The sequence below is a fragment of the Ranitomeya variabilis genome, chromosome 7, assembly GCF_051348905.1.
Source record: "Ranitomeya variabilis isolate aRanVar5 chromosome 7, aRanVar5.hap1, whole genome shotgun sequence".
NCBI lineage: Eukaryota > Metazoa > Chordata > Amphibia > Anura > Dendrobatidae > Ranitomeya > Ranitomeya variabilis.
The window spans coordinates 91,182,201-91,205,350 of record NC_135238.1 but is presented as its reverse complement, the minus strand read 5'-3'; the positions used below and the strand labels follow the sequence as shown (position 1 = coordinate 91,205,350).

The 23,150-nt window shown below is 43.5% G+C and overlaps 1 protein-coding gene across 4 annotated transcripts in view; it reads right to left on the bottom strand.

Annotated features, from left to right (window-relative positions):
• PMS1 (PMS1 homolog 1, mismatch repair system component) overlaps positions 1–23,150 on the bottom strand; it is a 440,797-nt gene that overhangs the window by 12,435 nt on the left and 405,212 nt on the right. For all 4 annotated transcript variants that reach the window (XM_077275414.1, XM_077275416.1, XM_077275413.1 and 1 more), the window contains one exon: positions 20,071–20,228. In XM_077275414.1, coding sequence (XP_077131529.1) covers positions 20,071–20,228 — 158 coding nt within the window. The remainder of the gene's footprint in view (positions 1–20,070; positions 20,229–23,150) is intronic.

Below are 23,150 nucleotides of genomic sequence, written 5' to 3'. Positions count from 1 at the left end.
TATATATACCGTATTTTCCGGCGTATAAGACGACTGGGCGTATAAGACGACCCCCCCAACTTTACCAGTTAAAATATAAAATCTTCTTAAAAGTCGGGGGTCTTCTTATACACCGTATGTCGTCTTATAGGGCCGGTGAATATGTGCCTTTTTTGGGGGGGGGGAGTGATCCTGATGACGACGAGGGGGCGTCTCACAGGAAAGTGAGTATCCCCCATTACCTTATCATAGCGCTGCAGCGTGGGGTCTCTGTGCTGGGAGCGGCGGCTGCTGTGCTGTGGTGCGGCGGCTCCTCTTCTGCAGTGTGGGGCCTCTGTGCTGTGGGGTGGCGGCGGCGTATCTTTATGCAGTCGGGGCTCCTCCGGCATCTCATTAAAGCCTGGAGGCCCCGCCGGCAACTCCATCGGTACAATGCGGTGGCCTCCGGGAAAATGGCCGCTGCTCAGATTCAGATCTCGTCCCGAGATCTCGGGAGACGAGATCTGAATCTGAGCAGCGGCCATTTTCCCGGAGGCAGCTCAATAGGTGCGATGCCTAAAGGCTTCACAGAAGTTGATAACGTACAGCCATAAAATTAAAAAAATAATATTTTTTCCACAAAAAGTACGCTGATACCCAATACGTGGAGGTAAACCACTGTTTGGGTGCATGGCAGAGCTCGAAGGTAAGGAGTGTCGTTTGACTTTTTCAATGCAAAATTGGCTGGAATTGAGATCGGACGCTAGTCCCCCCAAGGAACTTATCTAGATGTGTGGTGAGAACTTTGAGCCCCCAGGTGTTTCACTAAAGTTTATAACGCCTGTGCGTGAAAATAAAAAAATCATATTTTTTCCGAAAACATGATCTTTTAATCCCAATTTTATATTTTCCAAACAGTAACAGGACAAATTGGACCCCAAAAGTTGTTGTCCAATTTGTCCTGAGTACGCTGATGCCCCATATGTGGGAGAAAACAACTGTATAGGTACATGTCGGGGCTCGGAAGGGAAGTAGTGACGTTTTGGAATGCAGCCTTTAATGGAATGGTCTGCAGGCGTCATGTTGCATTTGGAGAGCCCCCGATGTGCCTAAACAATGGAAACCCCCCACAAATGACACCATTTTGCAAACTAGACCCCACAAGGAACTTATCTAGATGTGTGGTGAGCACTTTGAACCCCAAGGGCTTCACAGAAGTTTATAATGTAGAGCCCACAATTTTTTATTTTCCCAAGGGTAACAGAAGAAATTGGAGCAGTCATTCTCCACTGCTTGTGCCGATTGCCGGTAGAGCAGGAGAGAATGATGAGAGCAGTGTTCAGCACCTGGCGCCAGGAAACAGCGCTTACTGTAGCATTTCTTCCCTGGCGCCCAGCTTGTGGTACTGATGCGGCACACGCATGCCACACGTGTGGCACAAGTATTACACACCCGGACACTGACATCTTCGGTACCGGAAATATCAGGACTTATGAAAGAGGCCTTATAGCGGGTTTTTATGTTTGGCTTCTGTCACACACTAAAAGGCACTTTGTATTTCAAAAAAATAGTTTTTGCATCATTATATTTTGAAAGCTGTAATTTTTCCATATTTTGGCCCATAGAGTCATGTGAGGTCTTTTTTTTGCGGGACTAGTTGACATTTTTATTGGTACCATTTTCGGGAGCATGACATTTTTTGATCGCTTTTAATTCCAATTTTTGGGAGGCAGAATGAACAAAAACCAGCAAATCATGAATTTCTTTGGGGTGGCGTTTATACCGTTCCACGTGTGGTAAAACTGATAAAGCAGTTTTATTCTTCGGGTTAGTACGACTACAGCGATACCTCATTTATCATTTTTTTTATGTTTTGGCGCATTTATTCAATAAAATCTATTTTATATAAAAAATAATTATTTTGCATGGCTTTATTCTGAGAGCTATAACATTTAAATTTTTCCGCTGATGGAGCTATATGGGGGCTTGTTTTTTTTTGCGGGACAAGATGACGGTTTCAGCGGTACCATGATTATTTACACTGTGTGCAGAATTATTAGGCAAGTTGTATTTTGATCACGATACTTTTTATACATGTTGTCCTACTCCAAGCTGTTTAGGCTTGAGAGCCAACTACCAATTAAGTAAATCAGTTGATGTGCATCTCTGTAAAGAGGAGGGGTGTTGTCTAATGACATCAAAACCCTATATAAGGTGTGCTTTCTTATTAGGCAACTTCCTTTCCATTGGCAAAATGGGTTAGAACAGAGATTTAACGGCTCTGAAAAGTCCAAAATTGTGAGGTATATTGCAGAGGGATGCAGCAGTCTTGAAATTGCCAAACTTTTGAAGCGTGATCACCGAACAATCAAGCGTTTCATGGCAAATAGCCAACAGAGTTACAAGAAGCGTGTTGGGCAAAAAAGGCACAAAATAACTGCCCATTAATTCATTAAAATCAAGCGTGAAGCTGCCAAGATGACATATGCCATCAGTTTTGGAATATTTCAGAGTTGCAACGTTACTGGAGTAACAAAAGCACAAAGTGTGCGATACTCAGGGACATGGCCAAGGTAAGGAAGGCTGAAAAACGATCACCTTTGCACTAGAAACAAAAGATAAAACGTCAAGACTGGGCCAAGAAATATCTTAAGACTGACTCATCAAAGGTTTTATGGACTGATAAAATGAGAGTGACTCTTGAGGGGCCGGATGGATGGGTCAGAGGCTGGATCAGTAAAGGGTAGAGAGTTCCACTAAGACTCAGATGCCAGCAAGGTGGAGGTGGGGTACTGGTATGGGCTGGTATCATCAAAGATGAACTTGTGGGACCTTTTCGGGTTGAGGATGAAGTGAAGCTGAACTCCCAGACCTACTGCCAGCTTCTGGAAGACAACTTCTTCAAGCAGTGGTGTCACGCACGCGCCCAGACAGGTTGGCGCGGGCGTGCGGTCCCACTGGACCACAGACCAAACTTCCCTGGAAGAGGCGTAACTAAGTAGCTTCCTAGGTGTTCGCTGGAGCCTTCGATGGTGAGGTCAGACTTGTGCAATAGGAAGCTACCAGGTACCACTCCAGAGTGGTGTCTGGCTGTGGCTGCTGATCCCACTGGGGAACGGAACATAGACAGGCAAGCGGGCACGGCTGGCACTCTGGCAGACAGGTGGGCACGGCTGGGACACAGGCAGGCAGACGGGTACAACAGAGACACTGGCAGGCAGGCGGACACGGCTGGCTCTCTGGTAGGCAGGCAGGTACGGCTGGCTTTCTGGAAGGACAGGCGGACAAGACTGGTACACTAGAAGAACCGGTAGGGACCGGTCTGCAGGCAGGTATGTAAAACAGGTAAGAACCTGTTCAGACAGGAGGACTAAATAATAGGTAGAGAAAGATCGCAAGAGCGGATGCAGAGCGAAAGCACAGGAGCTAGAGCCAAGAACAGAAATGCAGGAGGCGGAGCCAAGAACAGGAGGTGGAGCCAAGTGCAGAAATGCAGAAGGCGGAGCCAAGAGCTGGAGCCAAGTGCAGAAATGCAAGAGGCGGACCCAAGAGCAGGAGGCGGAGCCAAGTGCAGAAACGCAGGAGGCGGAGCCAAAAGCTGGAGGCGGAGCGAAGAGCAGAAACGCAGGAGGCGGAGTCAAGAGCTGGAGGCGGAGCCAAGTGCAGAAACGCAGAAGGCGGAGCCAAGTGCAGAAACGCAGGAGGCGGAGCCAAGAGCGGGAGAAGTAGAACCCGAAGGAGCGGAGGCAGGTAGAACCGCAAGGAGCGGAGCTAAGTAGAACCACAAGAAGCGGAGCCGCAGAGCAAGAGCTGAGCGGAGCCGCAGAGCAGGGCCACAGAGTGCAGAGCAAAGTCAGAGTACAAAGCAAAGTGCAGAGCAAAGCTTACAGAAAGCAGAGCTGAGAGCAAAGCCACAGAGTGCAGAGCTGAGAGCAGAGCAAAGTCAGAGTGCAGAGCAAGACACAGAGTGCAGAGCCCAGAGCAAAACCAAGGTTGCAGAAAGCGGAGCCGAAAGCAGAGCAAAACAAGACACAGAGTACTCACAGCAGGGAAAGGAAACCAAGGCAAGGATATAAACGGACACAGGAACAAGACTAGGCTAAGACAAAGTCAGGAACCGAACAAGACACAAAGACATGGACACAAGCCAGGGTACGACGCCCCTCTGGGTGGCAGACATAGGCCAGGGTACAAAGCCCCGCTGGGTGGCTACACAAAGACATAAGCCAGGGTACTAAGCCCCACTGGGTGACTACACAGAAAACAGACCAGGGTACAATGCCCCTCTGGGTGGCAGACATGAGAGTAAGCGAGACAGGGCCTGGCACCTCAACAGCTAAGAACTGACTGAGGGAGTAAGTTGCACAGGCCCCCACCGATGGGTGGGGATGTCTTAAATACAGGAAGCCTCATGGCGATTGACCAGGGACACCTTAGCAAGGTGCACATAGTCTCTACAAGAAACAGGAGTTGCCGGCGCCACCCCCCTGCACACAGACAGAGCATGCACACAGAGCATGCACAGAGCAAACAGCAGGCATGAGGCACACAGCATGGAGCTGGCAGCAGAGAGAAGTCACAACAAGGCCCATAGAAGTAAGTGAGTTTGAGTGTAATGCAGGTGGGGGATGGGAGGCCATGCAGTGATGCCAGCAGAGTTGTTACAAGTGGTACAGGAAGAAGTCGGTATCGTTCAAGAAAAACATGATTTTCATGCAGGACAATGCTCCATCACATGCCTCCAACTACTCCACAGCGTGGCTGGCCAGTAAAGGTCTCAAAGAAGAAAAAATAATGACATGACCCCCTTGTTCACCTGATCTGAACCCTATAGAGAACCTGTGGTCCCTCATAAAATGTGAGATCTACAGGGAGGGAAAACAGTACACCTCTCAGAATAGTGTCTGGGAGGCTGTGGTGGCTGCTGAATGCAATGTTGATCGTAAACAGATCAAGCAACTGACAGAATCTATGGATGGAAGGCTGTTGAGTGTCATCATAAAGAAAGGTGGCTATATTGGTCACTAATTTTTGAGGGTTTTGTTTTTGCATGTCAGAAATGTTTATTTCTAAATTTTGTGCAGTTATATTGGTTTACCTGGTGAAAATAAACAAGTGAGATGGGAATATATTTGGTTTTTATTAAGTTGCCTAATAATTCTGCACAGTAAGGGTATGTGCACACGTCAGGATTTCTTGCAGAAATTTCCTGAAGAAAAACGGAAATTTTCTGCAAGAAATCCGCATTTTTTTTTTGCGTTTTTTTCCCGTTTTTTTCGCGTTATTTTTAGCATTTTGCAAGGGAAATTAGCTTGCAGAATGCTAAAGTTTTCCAAGCGATCTGTAGCATCGCTTGGAAAACTGACTGACAGGTTGGTCACACTTGTCAAACATAGTGTTTGACAAGTGTGACCAACTTTTTACTATAGATGCTGCCTATGCAGCATCAATAGTAAAAGATAATGTTTAAAAATAATAAAAAAAATAAAAAAAATGGTTATACTCACCTGCAGACAGCCGATCTCCTCAGCGGCGTCCGTTCCTATAGATGGTGTGTGTGTGCAGGACCTTCGATGACGCCGCGGTCACGTGAGCGGTCACATGAGCGGTCGCGCGACCAATCACAAGACCGCGATGTCATCGCAGGTCCTTCACACACACCATCTATAGGAACGGAAGCGGCAGCATGCACCGCTGAGAGGCGGGAAGACTCCGGGGCCATCGAAGGTGAGTATATCACTATTTTTTATTTTAATTATTATTTTTTTTTTTACCAATTATATGGTGCCCAGTCCGTGGAGAAGAGTCTCCTCTCCTCCACCCTGGGTACCAACCGCACATAATCTGCTTACTTCCCGCATGGTGGGCATAGCCACATGCGGAAAGTAAGTAGATCAATGCATTCTTAGGTGTGCGGAATCCCCGCAATTCCGCAAATTTAATGAACATGTTGCTTTTTTTTCCGCGATGCGATTTTTTCGCGGAAAAAAATGCAACATTTGCACAAGAAATGCGGAATACACTGTAAATAATAGGAGGCATATGTAAGCGTTTTTTTCGCGTTTTTATCACATTTTTATAGCGAAAAACCGCGAAAAATACTGAACGTGTGCACATGGCCTCATAGTTACCTGCGCAAACAGATATCCTCCTAAGATAGCCAGATCTAAAAAAAAAACACTCCAACTTCCAAAAATATTAAGCTTTGATGTTTATGAGTCTTTTGGGTTGATTGAGAACATAGTTGTTGATCAATAATAAAAATAATCCTCTAAAATGCAACTTGCCTAATAATTCCGCACATAGTGTATATCCGTTTTTTTGGTTGCGTGTTATTCCACTTTTTGTTCGGCGGTTTGATAAAGAATTGTTTTTTGTCTTTTTTTATAATGTTCACTAAAGGGGTTAACTAGTGGGACAGTTTTATAGGGCGGGTCATTACGGATACGGGGATACCAAATATGTGTACTTTTATTGTTTAGATTTTTTTTCATTTAAATATTTATTTAGTGAGAGAATAAATATTGATTCTTTTTATTATTTTTTAAAATATTTTTACAATTGTTTTAAAAAAATTTTTTTTATTCATTCTTATTTTTGACACTTTGTCCCACTATGGGACACTCATTTTTTGCAGGCTGAATGCTTCTATAGCATGCAAATCTGCATGCTATAGAAGCTATCAGCGCTGCAGCTTCTATACACTGGCCTTAGAGACTTCCTGACATGCACTGCACATGACAGGAAGTCTCTCAGCTCTGGAGACCCAGATGTCGTCATGACGACATCGGGTCTTCATGACGCGGGGTCTCCGATCCAAAGGCAGAGAGGGGCTGTCAGCCCCTCTACCAGCTCCAGAACGCTGCAATCATGTTTGGTCGTAGTGTTCCGGGGGTTAAAGGGCCAGACACCGCTGACACCCGGCCCCGATCGGCTGCATACCACCCGTGTGCGCAGCTGATCGGCTCCGACGCACTATCCCGTCCATGGTCATACGGGCCCAGCCCACATGGATGGGATGGTATGTCGGATGTCAGAAAGGGGTTAAAAATACTTTTTTTTTTTTTTTTTTTTTTTTAAGATCTGTTAAAGTATTTAGTCAGCCACCAATTGTGAAAGTTCTCCCTAAGGCCTCTTTCACACTTCCGACAAAACAGGATCCAGCAAATTTTTCTGCTGGATCCTGTTTTTTCCCATAAACTTGTATTAGCGACGAATTGTGACGGATGGCCATCCGTTTCATCCGTCGTGCAGTGGATCCGTCGGGCAGAGACAACGCACAGAGGAACGTTTTCTCTGCAAGTGGAAAAGCGCTCAGGGATGGATCCTGCGCTGCCCGTCGTTGGCTATAATGGAAGCCTATGGACGCAGGATCCGTCGCTTACTGTCAAAAGCAGGAATCCAGCAACGGGTTCTGTCTTTTGAAACTGAGCATGCATGGAAGAATTTCCAGTCAGGGAAATTCTCTCTCACTTGCTCTCTCTCTTTTTACTATTGATGCTGCCTATGCAGCATCAATAGTAACAAGATATAATGTTAAAAAAAAATCGCATTATTCTTACCTTTCGGCGTCCCGCGCAGCATTACTGATGCTCGCGAAGCTCCTGGCAGCTAGCGTTCCCAGTAATGCATTGCGAAATGACCCGATGACGTCGCGGTCTTTCGAGACCGCTACGTCATAAGAGGTCATTGCACGCAAGGCATTACTAGGAACGCCAGCTGCCGGGAGCTTCGCGAGCATCAGTAATGCTGCGCGGGACATCGGTAACACTGCGCGGGTCGCCGGAAAGTAAGAATATTGCGATTTTTTATTTTTTTTATTATTCTTAACCTGGGTTGTGTATGCGTTTTCGCAAAGGAAAACCGCTGTGAAGACGCATACACAACAGGTGCACATAGCCTCGACGGGTCCGTCAGAAAATCGGGCCCAGTGCTCCAGTTTTTTACAATCTGCACAGGATCCGTCATTTCAACATTTTGACGGAAGTGTGAAAGAGGCCTGAAAAAGATAAGAGAGGCCTGTAATTGACATCGTATGAGAGTCAAAATGAGAAAACAAATCCAGAAAATCACCTTGTCTGATTTTGCAAGATTTATTTTGCAAATTATGGTGGAAAATAAGTATATGGTCATTAACAAAAGTTCATCTCAATATTTTGTTATATATCCTTTGTTGGCAATGGCAGAGGTCAAACGTTTTCTGTAAGTCTTCACAAGGTTGGCACACACTGTTGGTGGTATGTTGGCCCATTCCTCCATGCAGATTTCCTCTAGAGCAGTGATGTTTTGGGCCTGTCACTGGGCAACATGGACTTTCAACTCCCTCCAAAGGTTTTCTATGGGGTTGAGATCTGGAGACTGGCTAGGCCACTCCAGGACCTTTATATGCTTCTTACAAAGCCACTTCTTCATTGCCCTGGCGGTGTGCTTGGGATCATTATCATGCTGAAAGACCCATCCACGTTTCATCTTCAATGCCCTTGCTGATGGAGGAAGTTTGCACTCAAAATCTCACAATGCATGGCCCCATTCATTCTTTCATGCACACCGATCAGTCGTCCTGGTCCCTTTGCAGAGAAACAGCCCCAAAGCATGATATTCCCTCCCTCATGCTTCACCGTAGGTATAGGGTTCTTTGGATGCAACTCAGCATTCTGTCTCGTCCAAACACAACCAGTTTTGTTTCTAACGAACAGGCCTAATTCTAAAACTCTGGGCAAAACCGTCAATGAAAAAGACCTGGGTGTATGGGTGGATGACAAACTCATTCAGTGGCCAGTGTCAGGCAGCTGCTACAAAGGCAAATAAAATAATGGGATGCATTAAAAGAGGCATAGATGCACATGAGGAGAACATAATTTTACCTCTATACAAGTCACTAGTTCGACCACACTTAGAATACTGTGTACAGTTCTGGTCTCCGGTGTATAAGACATAGCTGAACTAGACCGGGTGCAGAGAAGAGCGACCAAGGTTATTAGAGGAATGGGGGGTCTGCAATACCAAGATAGGTTATTACACTTGGGGCTATTTAGTTTGGAAAAACGAGGGCTAAGGGGTGATCTTATTTTAATGTATAAATATATAAGGGGACAGTACAAAGAACTTTCTGATGATCTTTTTAATCATAGACCTGAGACAGGGACAAGGGGGCATCCTCTACGTCTGGAGGAAAGAAGGTTTAAGCATAATAACAGACGCGTGTTCTTTACTGTAAGAGCAGTGAGACTATGGAACTCTCTGCCGTATGATGTTGTAATGAGTGATTCATTACTTAAATTTAAGAGGGGACTGGATACCTTTCTGGAAAAGTATAATGTTACAGTGTATATACACTAGATTCCTTGATAGGGCATTGATCCAGGGAACTAGTCTGATTGCCGTATGTGGAGTCGGGAAGGAATTTTTTTCCCCAAAGTGGAGCTTACTCTTTGCCACATGGGTTTTTTTTTGCCTTCCTTTGGATCAACATGTTAGGGCATGTTACGTTAGGCTATGGGTTGAACTAGATGGACTTAAAGTCTTCCTTCAACCTTAATAACTATGTTACTTTGTTTTCATCATGGGGTTTTTTAATTTTTATATATGGATTTGTGATATTACCGTATCCGCTGAATGCAAACTGGTCTTTCATATATTCAATTTTTATATATTATTAATTATTTACCCTTTGCAATTTTTACCTTGATACATGCACATCAATTATATGTTGTTTTTGTCAATTAAATTATAAATAAAGTGATATTTTTTTTTTTTTATTTCCTGCCTTGGTGATCTCTGACCTTTTAACCAGTCTGGTGCATGGATTAGTAGACCATATGACATTCTCTTTATACTCTTCTGGGTAATCCAAATGCTCTTTAGCAAACTTCAGATGGGCCAGGACATGTACTGGCTTAAGTAGGGGGACACGTCTGGCACTGCAGGATCTAAGTGCCTGGCGGCGTAGTGTGTTACTGATGGTAGCCTTTGTTACGGTGGTCCCAGCTCTATGCAGGTCATTTACTAGGTCCACCCCGTGTGGTTCTGAGATTTTTGCTCATCGTTCTTGTGATCATTTTCACCCCACGGGGTGAGATCTTGCGTGGAGCCCCAGATCAAGGGAGATTATCAGTGGTCTTGTATGTCTTCCATATTCTTATCATTGCGCCCACAGTTGATTTCATCACACCAAGCTGCTTGCCTATTGCAGATCCAGTCTTTCCAGCCTGGTGCAGGGCTACAATTTTGCTTCTGGTGTCCTTCCACAGCTCTTTGGTCTTCACCATAGTGGAGTTTGGAGTGTGACTGTTATGGTTGTGGACAGGTGTCTTTTATACTGATAGCAAGTTCAAACAGGTGCCATTAGTACAGGTAATGAGGAGGACAAAGGAGCCTCTTAAAGAAGATGTTACAAGTCTGTGAGAGCCAGAAATCGTGCATGTTTTTAGGCAACTAAATACTTATTTTCCACCATAATATGCAAAATAAATCTTGCCAAATCAAACCAGGCGATTTTCTGGATTTGTTTTCTCAATTTTGACTCTCATAGTTGTGGTCTACCTATGATGTCAATTGCAGGCCTCTCTCATCTTTTTAAGTGGGAGAACTTGCACAATTGGTGGCTGACTAAATACTTTTTTCCCCACTGTAGCAGCTGCATAATTGAGGACATTAGACAGCAGTAGTGAGCTTTCATGAAATAAATCATGCTCTGGGGCGAAGTCAAAGACTTGATATGGAGACCATCATCATGATTTTGTGTCTCCCTCTACCTGTTTTCTCTCACTGCTCCTCACTCCTTCACTATCTCACCTTTACAGTATATAGAGGGCTGTGTCACATAACACCATAGTGAGCTTGCAGCCTTGGTCTGCGCAAGACGGGTTACCACTGTTTTTTCATAGTGCACGATAAGGCCAGGAGGGAGGTAGGAGAGAATGAATAGCTAATAAGTAGGGAAGAAAGAGAATTTCTCTGATAAGATATGTTACAAAATTTGTTATATTCGCCTGTACAATAGTATATTTATACATAGTGAAAAGTACAGCATTTTAACCCCTTCACGACTTTGGACGTTCTCAGTATGTTCGCCACTGGGTGTTCAGCTAACATTATAACTGACACCTGACTCTCACTGCCAGAAACTGTGCCTGCACCTTTCCTGGAAGTTTAATAACCTAAATGCTGATATCGATATAGTTCACAGCATTTAGAAGACAGGGAGTGGAAAGGGGCTCCCTCTCCCCTCCGATCAGCGCCCCTGAGACATCATCGTGTGGGGCCCAATCGTTTCCATGGTATCCCAATGTCATCATGACGATATCAGGGTCACCAGGCTACAGCAAGCCCCTTACAGCATGGTCTAAGAGGCTTGTGTCAGTGTAGAACTGACAGTTATAAACCATCGTAATAATCATGGGTTTATAACAGCGATCAGAATGCTCAAAGTGAAAGTCCCATAGAGCGATTAAGTAAAAAAGTAAAAAAAAAAAAAAATATATATATATATAATTAGAATGTTACCGACTTTTTCCAATTTTAAGATAAATGCTCGTGTTACCGATCACGAATTCAAATGTACCATATTCGTGCCATATTTATATTTGGCGATCTTTTTCAGAACATATTCCCTCATCTGTAGACAGCAGGCAAACATAAAAATCCAATATAAATCTAATATCGCTGTAATCACACAGAGCCGAGAATATAGTTGTTGTCACAGGTTTACCTTCATATTAAATAGTGTAAAATTATTTTAGCAATACAAGGGTTAATCTGCTCAGTTGAGAGCTCATGGAGGGTTAAGGCTCTCAGCTGCGCACTGTTAGCCACTCCCATCTCCTATATAAACTGGGTCTTGGCTAGCACTCATTGTCAGAGGATAGCGCTGGAGGTTGTTCTTGTTGGTTATCATTGGAGAAAGCGTTGGGTGGATTTATTTGTGACTGTTTGTGTGATAATTCCCTTTTTTCTCCTACTTTGCTTTTACCCCATACTCCACTCCACAGTGCAATCCTGTTATATATGAGAGTATATTTGTATGTTTGGGTTTTTTTGCTACCCCTGTTCGTTTTACCTTGTTAATCTGGTTGGTGTACTACGGTACACTACTATTCCCTTCTTCCTTCTTCCCTGGGTGGGGAAAGGGTACAGACTTAGGGCAGATTCAGGAGTTAAGGCAAGGTACGTGGCTCTGGTGTCTTCACCATCAGAAGTAATCCAGGGAGCAGGGTGAGTTGAGGTGCCCCTAGCGTTAGGGACACAGTCCCAGGATCCCTGGTCCCGGGACAGCCGAAAAAGTCATGACAGTTGTCTAGTCACTTTACCGCATGAGAAAAGGCATTAAAAATAACACCAATCGGTCACCTGCTATTAATTTGTTCATTTTGCCTCACAAGGATTGCAGTAAGACTCGGTGCTCATTTATCCTGTGCTCTACTTAGAGCGCTTACACCGAAGATTCCATGTAAATCTCTGAAATACGTGATTCAGATGGACCCCCGGCGGAAGATTCCCTATAATGAAGCAGATGGAGGCACTGCGGATGCGGCTTGGTTTATTACCCTGTGGTGTTAGTCTTTTTAGGCATGCATAAAAGAATGGTCTGCCACTGTTTTGTGCACTTCTGAAATAGAACGCTGAACAGAGGCCAGATGGAGTCCAGAGTAACTCTGCGGCCTCATTATAGTGAATGGATCCCTCCTAGGTTTTCTCTGAATCAAGTCACTGAAAGATTTAGATGGAAACTCCAAAGTAAGTGCTCAGCGTAGAGAGCTGAATATATGTGATCCAAAATGTTATGTAAAATGTTCCCAACAAAAGCTTCAAATCAATCCACCAAAAAAGCAAGTCGTCTATTAACAGAAATATAGGGGGCTTTCACATTACTGGTTACAAACGTTATGGAAAAGTGAAATGGCTCCACGACCCCCAATAGAAATTCAGCAAATTTTGTGCTCCCAGATCTAAATTCCCCCCATCCTTCTGAGCCCCAGTGTGCCTAAACCACATTTGGTGTCCACATGTTTTGGTGCCATTTTTACCCATTTCCCGGTGTGAAAATGTAAATTCAGGTGCTAAAACCAAATTTTGGTGGTAAAAATTTAATTATTTTTTCTTGACTGCCCAGTGGTATAAAATTCTGTGTCAGACCGTGGTGCCAATATGATGACTGCACCCCTTAAAGAATTCACCCTGAAACCATTCTAGCAAAATCTGAACTCCAATATGGTGCTTCTTCCCTTTTGAGCTTTCCACTGTACTTCAAAAGTAATTTTTGACCAAATATGGGTATCGGTATACTAAGGAGAAATTGCACAACAAATTTTGGGTTCCATTTTCCACTGTTACCCTTGTGAAAATAAAAAAATGGAGTTAAAAGAACATTTTTGCAGGAAAAATTTGATTTTTAATTTTCCTGGTCTCTACGCTATAAACTTCTAAGAAGCACCTGGGGTTTCAACATGCTCACCACACATCTAGATACATTCCTTGAGGGGTCTCGTTTTCAAAATAGGTTCACTTGTGGGGGTTTCCACTGTATGGGCACATCAGGGGCTTTCCAACCGTGAATGATTCCAGCCAATTTTGGGTTCAAAACAGTTAAACGGCGCTCCTTCCCTTCTGAGCCCTGCCATGTGCCCAAACAATAGTTTTCCCCCACATACGGGGTATCGGCACACTCAGGAGAAATTGCACAAGTTTTGGGGTCCATTTTCTCCTGTTACACTTGTGAAAATAAACAAAATTGGTCCTAAAATATAATTTTTGTGAAAAAAAGTTAAAGGTTCATTTTTTTCCCTTTCATATTGCTTCAGTTCCTTGAAGCACTTGAAGGGTTAATACACTTCTTGAATGTGATTTTGAGCACCTTGAAGGGTGCAGTTTTCAGAATTCTGTCATTTTTAGGTATTTTCTGCCATATAGGCCCCTCAAAGTCACATAAAATGTGATGTGGTCCGTAAAGAAAATTATTTCATAAATTTTGTTGGAAAAATGAGAAATTGCTGGTCAACTTTTAACCCTTCTAAATTCCTAACCAAAAAATTATGTTTCAAAAATTGTGCTGATGTAAAGTAGACATGTGGGAAATGTTATCTATTAACTATTTTAGGTGACATAATTCTCTGGTTTAAGGGCATAAAAATTAGAAGTTTGAAAATTGATAAAGTTTTAAAATTTTCTCCAAATTTCTGATATTTCACAAGTAACCGCAAGTTATAGTGAACAAATCTTTAAATTATCATTAAGTACAATATGTAATGGAAAAACAGTCTTAGAATCATTGGGATCCATTGAAATTTTCTAGAGTTATTACCACATAAAGTGACACTGGTCAGGATTGTCAAATTTGGCTCAGTTATAAAGGTGAAAACAGGTTCGGAGATGAAGGGGTTAAAAACACCTACACTTTTTTTTGCTTACTAACAAGTTGCATGCCCTGTCACATATTAAGAACACAAAATAAAGAATGCAAATATATGACTTTTTTTGCTTATTGTTACATATGGGTAACCTATTAACCCTTAACCGACATTCAACGTATATGTGCGGTGCAAAGTCGGTAGCGGGTGTATGGAGTGGGCTCACAGGGCAAGCTCACCCCACATCCGACAGGTAATGGCTGAATGCTACTGCCAGGATCTGCCTCTAACAGCCGCAGTTGGAGGGGAACACTACCCGAGAATGTTAACCTGTTATTTGCCACTGTTAAACTCTGCCAGTGGCACTAATAACATGCTGGCATGGGGGCGCGCTATTCTATGCATCCATTGACCTGCCTGTGATGTCATCACAGGGCAGGGTGCTGATGGGTTGCTATGCCTGCCTTCATGGAGCTCTTTTCAAACTCAACCTGTGGCTGGGCTTCAAGGGAGACCATGATTACTGTGGTATTGCTATATATAGCAAAAGCAATCAATCACTGGTTCAAGTCCCCTAAGGCTATGTGCACATGTTGCATATTTTCTTGCAGAAATTTTTGCAAGGTTTCTGCATCTCTTTGCAGAAAAACACATCTCAAAATACGTACGTTTTTGCATGCGTTTTTGTAAATCCATAGAGCTAAATAAAGATATATTATTAAAAAACAAAACAAGTGTGATGTAATTTCCTTGTTCAACCTATTCAGCCAGATACCCTCATTAATATTAAATAAAAACACACACACTCAGTCACCAGCCTATGTAGTAGCATTAACATAATTAACCTACATATGCTGTAACAAAACAGCAACTGTTAGAAATCTACGTGAAATGCAATGTTTATTTTTCAAAAAATGTAAAAAAAAATTGCGTGGGCTCCCGCATAATTTTCATGACCAGCAGAGGGAAAGCTGATGGCTGATGTTAATATTCTAGGAAGGAGCCAATAGCCAAAGGTTCCCAGGCTATTAATATCTCACAGCTGTGCCTTTACTGGCTAGTTTACAGGGGAACCCCATAAAAAAATTGACATTGGGTTCCCCTATAAAATCGAACCAGCAAAGGCTGGGCAGACAGCTGCGGGCTAATATTAATAGCCTGGGAAGGGGCCATCTATATAGCCCCCCCCCCCCAAGGCTAAAAACATCAGCTGTCAGCCGCCCCAGAAATGTCATTCTGGCACTTAGCCTTGCTCTCCCCAATTGGCCTGTAGCAGTGGAAAGTTGGGTTCATATTTGTGGGGTTTGTCACCTTTGCATTGTCACGTGACATCAAGCCCATAGGTTAGTAATGGAGAGGCGTCTATTAGACACCAATCCATTACTAATTCTATAGTTATATGGAAAAATAAAGACATGGCCAGAATAAAGTCCTTTATTTGAAATAACCACACAGGCTCCTTTATTGAATCTAGATTTACCATACTTACTGAACGCCTAATCCTCGACACCCTGCAAACAATCAAAAAGTAACAAACAAACTTATAATACTATACTGTACAACATAGTACATTTAATACCGAGTGTCCCACGGCGATCTCACAGGCGATACACTGACCGGAGTTAATCGCTCCAGCAGTGTATCACTGAGCTGCCATGAGAGTTCACCGGAGTTCATCAGCCAGCCGGAGTGCACTACCGCTGTGTGAGAATTTTCCCACGCAGCGATGCCGTAAGGGAGAGCACCAGAGCTGATCATTTATTGAACACCGGTGAACTCTCATGGCAGCTCAGTGATACACTGCGGGAGCGATTACCTCTTGTCAGTGTATTGCCGGCGGCCGTTGAGATCAACGTGGGACACTCGATATTAAACGGACTACGGCAGAAAGGTGAGCATTTGTTGGTTTATTATTTTTGATTGTTTGCAGGAGACAGGGGCATCAGGGATTAGGCGTTCAGTGAGAATGTATTGTGTATGTTAAAATGTATGCAATTATGTAAATGTTTTGATTTACAATTGAACACAGACTATTCTCCCATCATCGGCTCAAGCTGTCTCTGTTATATGAGACAAAAGACGTAGCTGGATGGGAGTAGAAGTCCCATCAGACCATACCCAAGTCCAATCACTATAGGCTGTTCGTCGCATGGGTACACACACACACAGACACACACACATATTCTCCGCCCACACACATAGACACACACACATTCTCAGCCCACACACTCCTCCTCCTTCTGACATGATTTCCTTCTGACAATACGCAGAGTTTTTGGCAGCAAATCTGCAGCGAATATGCAGCAAATACGCAAACCTTTTTATACCTGCGTTTTTGCTGCAGATTTGACTGACTCAATTGAAGTCAATGAGTCAAAAATGCTGCAGAAACGTAAAAAGAATTGACATGCTGCAGAAAATAAAACGCTGCAAATACGGACGGAATTTTACTGATCATGTGCACAGCACTTCAGGATTGTCAGATTGTCATTGAATTACCTTGCTTTAAGCATTCCATTGCGTTTTTGGAGCATTAACCTGCATAAAAAATGCTGTGAAAACGCAATGTGTGCACATAGCCTAAGGGGACCAATAAATGCAGTAAAAACTAAAAAAAAAAAGTTTAAACAAATTTGAAAAAAATAAAATATATAAAAGTTTGCATTACCCCCATTTTCTCCCAATAATCTACTATATAATTGTCTAAGGGTCACTTCCGTCTGTCCTTCTGTCTGTCTGTCACGGATATTCATTGGTCGCAGCCACTGTCTGTCATGGAAATCCAAGTCGCTGATTGGTCGCGGCAAAACGGCCACGACCAATCAGCGACGGGCACAGTCCGGCGGCAAAATGGCCGCTCCTTCCTCCCCACAGTCAGTGCCCGCTCCATACTCCCCTCCAGCCAGCGCTCACACAGGGTTTATGGCAGCGGTAACCGCGTTATGCCGCGGTGTAAGGCAGTCAGTTAACGCTGCTATTAACCCTGTATGACCAACTTTTTACTATTGATGCTACCTATGCGGCATCAATAGTTAAAAGATCTAATGTTAAAAATAATTAAAAAAATAAAAAATGGTTATTTACTCACCGTCCGTCGGCCCCTCGGATCCAGAACCGGCCTTTCCCGCTCCTCGCGACGCCCCTGTGACCGCTCCATGCATTGCGGTCTCGCGAGATGATGACGTAGCGGTCTCGTGAGACCGCTATGTCATCATCTCGCGAGACCGCAATGCACTCTTGGGACCGGAGCGCGAGAGGAGCGTCGGTAACCGCTTCGCCTGGATCTGGGGCCAACGGAAGGTGAGTATATAACTATTTTTTATTTTAATTATTTTTTTTTAACAGGGATATGATGCCCACATTGCTACATACTGCGTGGGCTGTGCAATATACTACCTGGGCTGTGCAATATAATACGTCGGCTGTGCAATATAATACGTGGGCTGTGCAATATACTACGTGGGCTGTGCAATATACTACGTGGGCTGTGCTATACACTGCGTGGGCTGTGCAATATACTACGTGGGCTGTGCAATATACTACGTGGGCTGTGCAATATAATACGTGGGCTGTGCAATATACTACGTGGGCTGTGCAATATACTACGTGGGCTGTGCAATATACTACGTGGGCTGTGCTATATACTACGTGGGCTGTGCTATATACTACGTGGGCTGTGCAATATACTACGTGGGCTGTGCAATGTACTACGTGGGCTATGCAATATACTACGTGGGCTGTGCAATATACTACGTGGGCTGTGCAATATACTACGTGGGCTGTGCTATATACTACGTGGGCTGTGCTATATACTATGTGGGCTGTGCAATATACTACGTGGGCTGTGCAATGTACTACGTGGGCTGTGCAATGTACTACGTGGGCTGTGCAATGTACTACGTGGGCTGTGCAATGTACTACGTGGGCTGCACAATGTACTGCGTGGGCTGTGCTATATACTACGTGGGCTGTGTTATACACTATGTGGCCTGTGTTAAACACTACGTGGGCTGTGTTATATACTGCGTGCGTGGGCTGTTATATGCTACGTGAGCTGTGTTATATGCTACGTGGGCTGTTATAAACTATGTGGCTGTGTTATATGCTATGTGGGCTGTTATAAACTCCATGGGCTGTGCTATATACTACGTGGCTGTGCTATATACTCTGTGGGCTGTGTTATATACTACATGGCTATGCTATATACTCCGTGGGCTGTGCTATATACTCCGTGGGCTGTGCTATATACTACGTGGCTGTGCTATATACTACGTGGCTGTGCTATATACTACATGGCTGTGCTATTTACTACATGGGCTGTGATACACTACATGGCCGGCCGCGAACAATCAGTGACAGGCGCAGTCTGTCCGCGAATTGGCGCGGGATTTGAACCACGCTTCGCTAATTGGTCGCGGCCGGCCGAATCCTGTGTATTCAATGTATTATTCTAAAATCTTCATAAATAAACTACATACATATTCTAGAATACCCGATGCGTTCGAATCGGGCTACCATCTAGTAATAATAATAATAATAATAAAACACAGTCCGATCTATCAAAATGTAAAAATAATTACTCTAATCAGTAAAAACAAGAAAATTCAAACCGCCAATATTGTGATTTTTTTGGGTGTCACAATACTGAAACAAATGCTGTAACAATCGATCAAAATGTCATAACTATAATAAAATGTTATCAATAAAAACTATGTGTTGTCCCACAAAAATAAGCCATGACATGACTCCATCGACGAAAAAATTAACATGTTACTGGTCTCGTAAAATGGAGACACATTATACATTTTTTTCACCATTAAAATAATAATTAAAAAAAAGTGGATTGCACGTGAAATTTTTTATCCCCGTTTTTCAGCACACTATATGGTAAAATGAATGCTGTCATTCAAAGGTACAACTGTTCTTGCAAAAAAAAGCGTTCATTCATCTATGTGAACAGAAAAAAAAATGCTTTTGGAAGAAGGAAAGGAAAAAATGAAAATGGAAAAAAACGGAAATTGGCCATGACGAGAAGGGGTTAAGTTAAACCTTTCTCGATCAATTTTCCAATACTTTTTAGTAGATTAAAAATAATACATGAGAACACCACAGAAGATGGAAAGGGATACACCTATTGCCTGTAAAGACACAAGACTATGAATATGAAGACAGAAAGCTACAGGCCATATATACAAGGATCACCTTGAAAAAATCAATACTTTATTTGGTACAACAAAAAACCGAAACAACACTTGATGGGCATGTCTCTTTCTTTAAACCATATCAGTGATTAACTTCTTCTAGTCTGCCCGTAGACTTTTATGTCCAGACAATCCACACTTTACCCTGCATTGATGTTCTAAAACTCAATGTAGTGTAACCAGCTTGCACAAGATCATGAAGCTGTGGGAGTGGCAAGCTGCCTGTCAAACACAGCCAGAATTCCCAGGTAGAAGATACACATTTTATTATTAAGTTTACCTTCTCAATCTCTGTATAGACCGCAATGAACCAGTGCCTGTGTATACAGATTAGGAAGCAGTAGAACTTACCTTGCTCCCTTCTCCAGACCCAGTGAATGTTATCACTGGGTGAAGGCAGAGAGCAGGAGCTGCTGGATCCTAGGAGAGCCACACAGTTCTGATATGCAGGCAGGAGGATGAAATTCGTAGAGAAAATTGGCAGTAATATCAATAAGTTAAAATGTGTTTTAAGACATCATGGGGGGCATCCTCCCTCCAAATTTATTTTTTGTAAGTGTACTCACCTCTAAATAATTCAGAACTTTCAGGGGTCGACAATCACATAAATTTGTATTTCCATTCATCACAGAGCTTAAAACTTCTTTCAGATCAGATATTCCATAAAAAGGTAAACTGCCAGTCATGCCTTCAATCTCAACATGGTCGATAATATTTGATGAGCCTAAAAAGCAAATGAAGAGCAAACTTCACTTTAGATAATTTCATGGACCTCTCCTACCATTGTTTAAAATTTATAAGTTATAAAAGAGTTTAGAACTCAAATATGAGGGGCACTGGTGAAAAAAAAGAACTTTAGGAAATCAATAACATAAAAGGTCTTGTCCTGCATTGGATAAATAAGTATTCTTTTTTTTCCAAAAACAGCACCACTCTTGTTTATGGGTTTACTGCAGCTCAGTATCACTAACCTGATTTGAACAATCAAGAAGTATTATTGTTCTTCGTAACATTCCACATTTCAGGTAAGACAGTTGTACAAATTATAAAGAACGTATAGAATCTAAAGTTAAAGTACAATATATGTGTCACAGCACTGTTGCATGATATCCCGAGGCTAGGGGCTCCTTCCTTATACCTAAAGCTAGGGACATGAAATCAGACACTGCAGTCTTCTGGCCCCTCTCTGTCACAGTACATGCATGACAGTACCCCCTTTTCTAAGAGGGACCTCTGAAACCTCAGGGCTTTGTCTATCGGTGCTCCGCATAAAACGACCAGATCAACCTAATCGCATGAAGATCAGATGCTGGTACTCACATTCTCTCTCCAGGATGGTAACTTTTCCAGTGTACCAGATACTGAAGAGTCTGATGAACCAAGCGAGAATCAATGATCTTAGCTATATAAAATTCCAAATTCCCATCAACAATGAACGAGGTTGGAGGTTGTGGTGATGCTTCTGAGGACGCAATGTATTTTTTGAGTAGAGACCGGTGAAACACATTATGAATCCTTAAAGTTGGTTGCAAAGCAAGGCGGAATGCTACAGGATTGACGACGGCCACAATCTTATAAGGACCAATGAACCTGAGACCAAGTTTCCAAAGACAACCACACCAAATCACCAATACACAGGTCTGGAGCCACCAAATGTCTCCGATCAGCAACACACTTCTATTTGGACCTCATCTTCTTCAAATTATTCAGAACCCCTTGCCACACAGATGGAATAGGTGATGAAAACCATTTGGGTATGTGTCCACGTTCAGGAAACGCTGCGTTTTTGACGCAGCGTTGAGCAGCATGCATAAAAAACGCAGCGTCCAGATGTTACAGCATAGTGGAGGGGATTTCATGAAATCCTGTCTCCACTGTGCAGCGAAAGATGCATGCGGCACACCCGAGAAAACTCACATGCTGTGCGTCTTTTAAGAACGCAGCATGTCCTTACATTGCAGAAAAAAACTCAAGGACAACGCAGGTGACCTGCCAGTGACCTCAGGTGCAGATTTGGTCAGGATTTTACCTGCATAAAATCCTGACAAAATCCTGACCAAATCCTGAAGCAACCCTGAACGTGGACACATACCCTTTCTCTTCAGGTATTCCTGAAGAACGATTCTTTTTAAACTAGCAGAATGGAGATGAAACCTGTATGCCCCAACTCATGACAACGGTTATTCAAAGCAAATTCAGCTAGAGGTAAGTAAATAACCAAATTCTCCTGATTCTCAGACACATAGCACCTAAGATTATTATTATTATTATTATTATTATTTATTTATATAGCACAATTCCATGGTGCTGTACATGAGAAAGGGGTTACATACAGGGTTATAAATATCGTTTACAGTAAACAAGTTTACAGTGACAGACTGGTACAAAGGGGAGAGACCCTGTTCTTGTGGACTTACATTCTATGGGATAATGGGGAAGAGACAGAAGGTCGGAGGTGCAGCAGCTCTGGCGGAGGTGAGGCGGCGGCTCTGGCGATGGCGAGGTGGCAGAATGGTTATTGCAGGCTGTAGGCTTTCTTAAAGAGATGGGTTTTCAGGTTCCGTCTGAAGGATCCGAGGGTGGTGGATAGTCGGACGTGTTGAGGCATGGAATTCCAAAGGATGGGGGATAATTGGGAGAAATCTTGGAGGCGGTTGTGTGAGGAACGAATAAGTGTGGAGGAGAGTAGGAGGTCTTGGGAGGATCGGAGATTACGTGAGGGAAGGTATTTGGAGATTAGTTCAGAGATATAGGTAGGGGACAGGTTGTGGATGGCTTTGTAGATCAGTGTTAGTAGTTTGAACTGGATTCGTTGGGGAAATGGGAGCCAGTGGAGGGATTTGCAAAGGGGAGAAGCAGGGGAGTAGCGAGGGAGAGAGGTGGATTAGCCGGGCAGCAGAGTTGAGGACAGACTGGAGTGGTGCAAGAGAGTTAGCGGGGAGGCCACAGAGGAGGGTGTTGCAGTAGTCGAGGCGGGAGATGATAAGGGCATGCACAAGAGTCTTAATAGATTGTGGGGTGAGGAAGGGACGGATTCTGGCAATATTTTTGAGTTGGAGGCGACAGGAGGTGGCAAGAGTTTGAACGTGTGGTTTGAAGGACAAGGCAGAGTTGAGAGTTACCCCGAGGCAGCGGATTTCAGGTGCGGGAGAGAACGTGATGCCGTTTACCATAATAGATAGATCAGGTAGGGAGGATACGTGAGATGGGGGAAAGATGATGAGTTCAGTTTTGTCTACAATGAGTTTTAGGAAGCGAGAGGTGAACAAGGAGGATATGGCTGACAGACACTCCGGGATTCTGGACAGAAGAAAGGCCACATCTGAGCCAGAGAGGTAGATCTGAGTGTCGTCCGCATATAGGTGGTACTGGAAGCTATGGGACTTTATGAGTTGCCTTAGGCCAAGGGTATAGATGGAAAAAAGTAGGGGCCCTAGGACAAAGCCTTGAGGGACTCCAACAGAGAGAGGGCGGGATGAGGAGGTAGTGTGGGAGTGGGAAACGCTAAATGTGCGGTTGGAAAGGTATGAGGCAATCCAGCACAGGGCAAGTTCTTTGATGCCAAGGGAAGAAAGAATCTGTAGCAGTAAGCAGTGATCGACTGTGTCGAAAGCAGAGGACAGGTCAAGAAGGAGGATGGAGAACT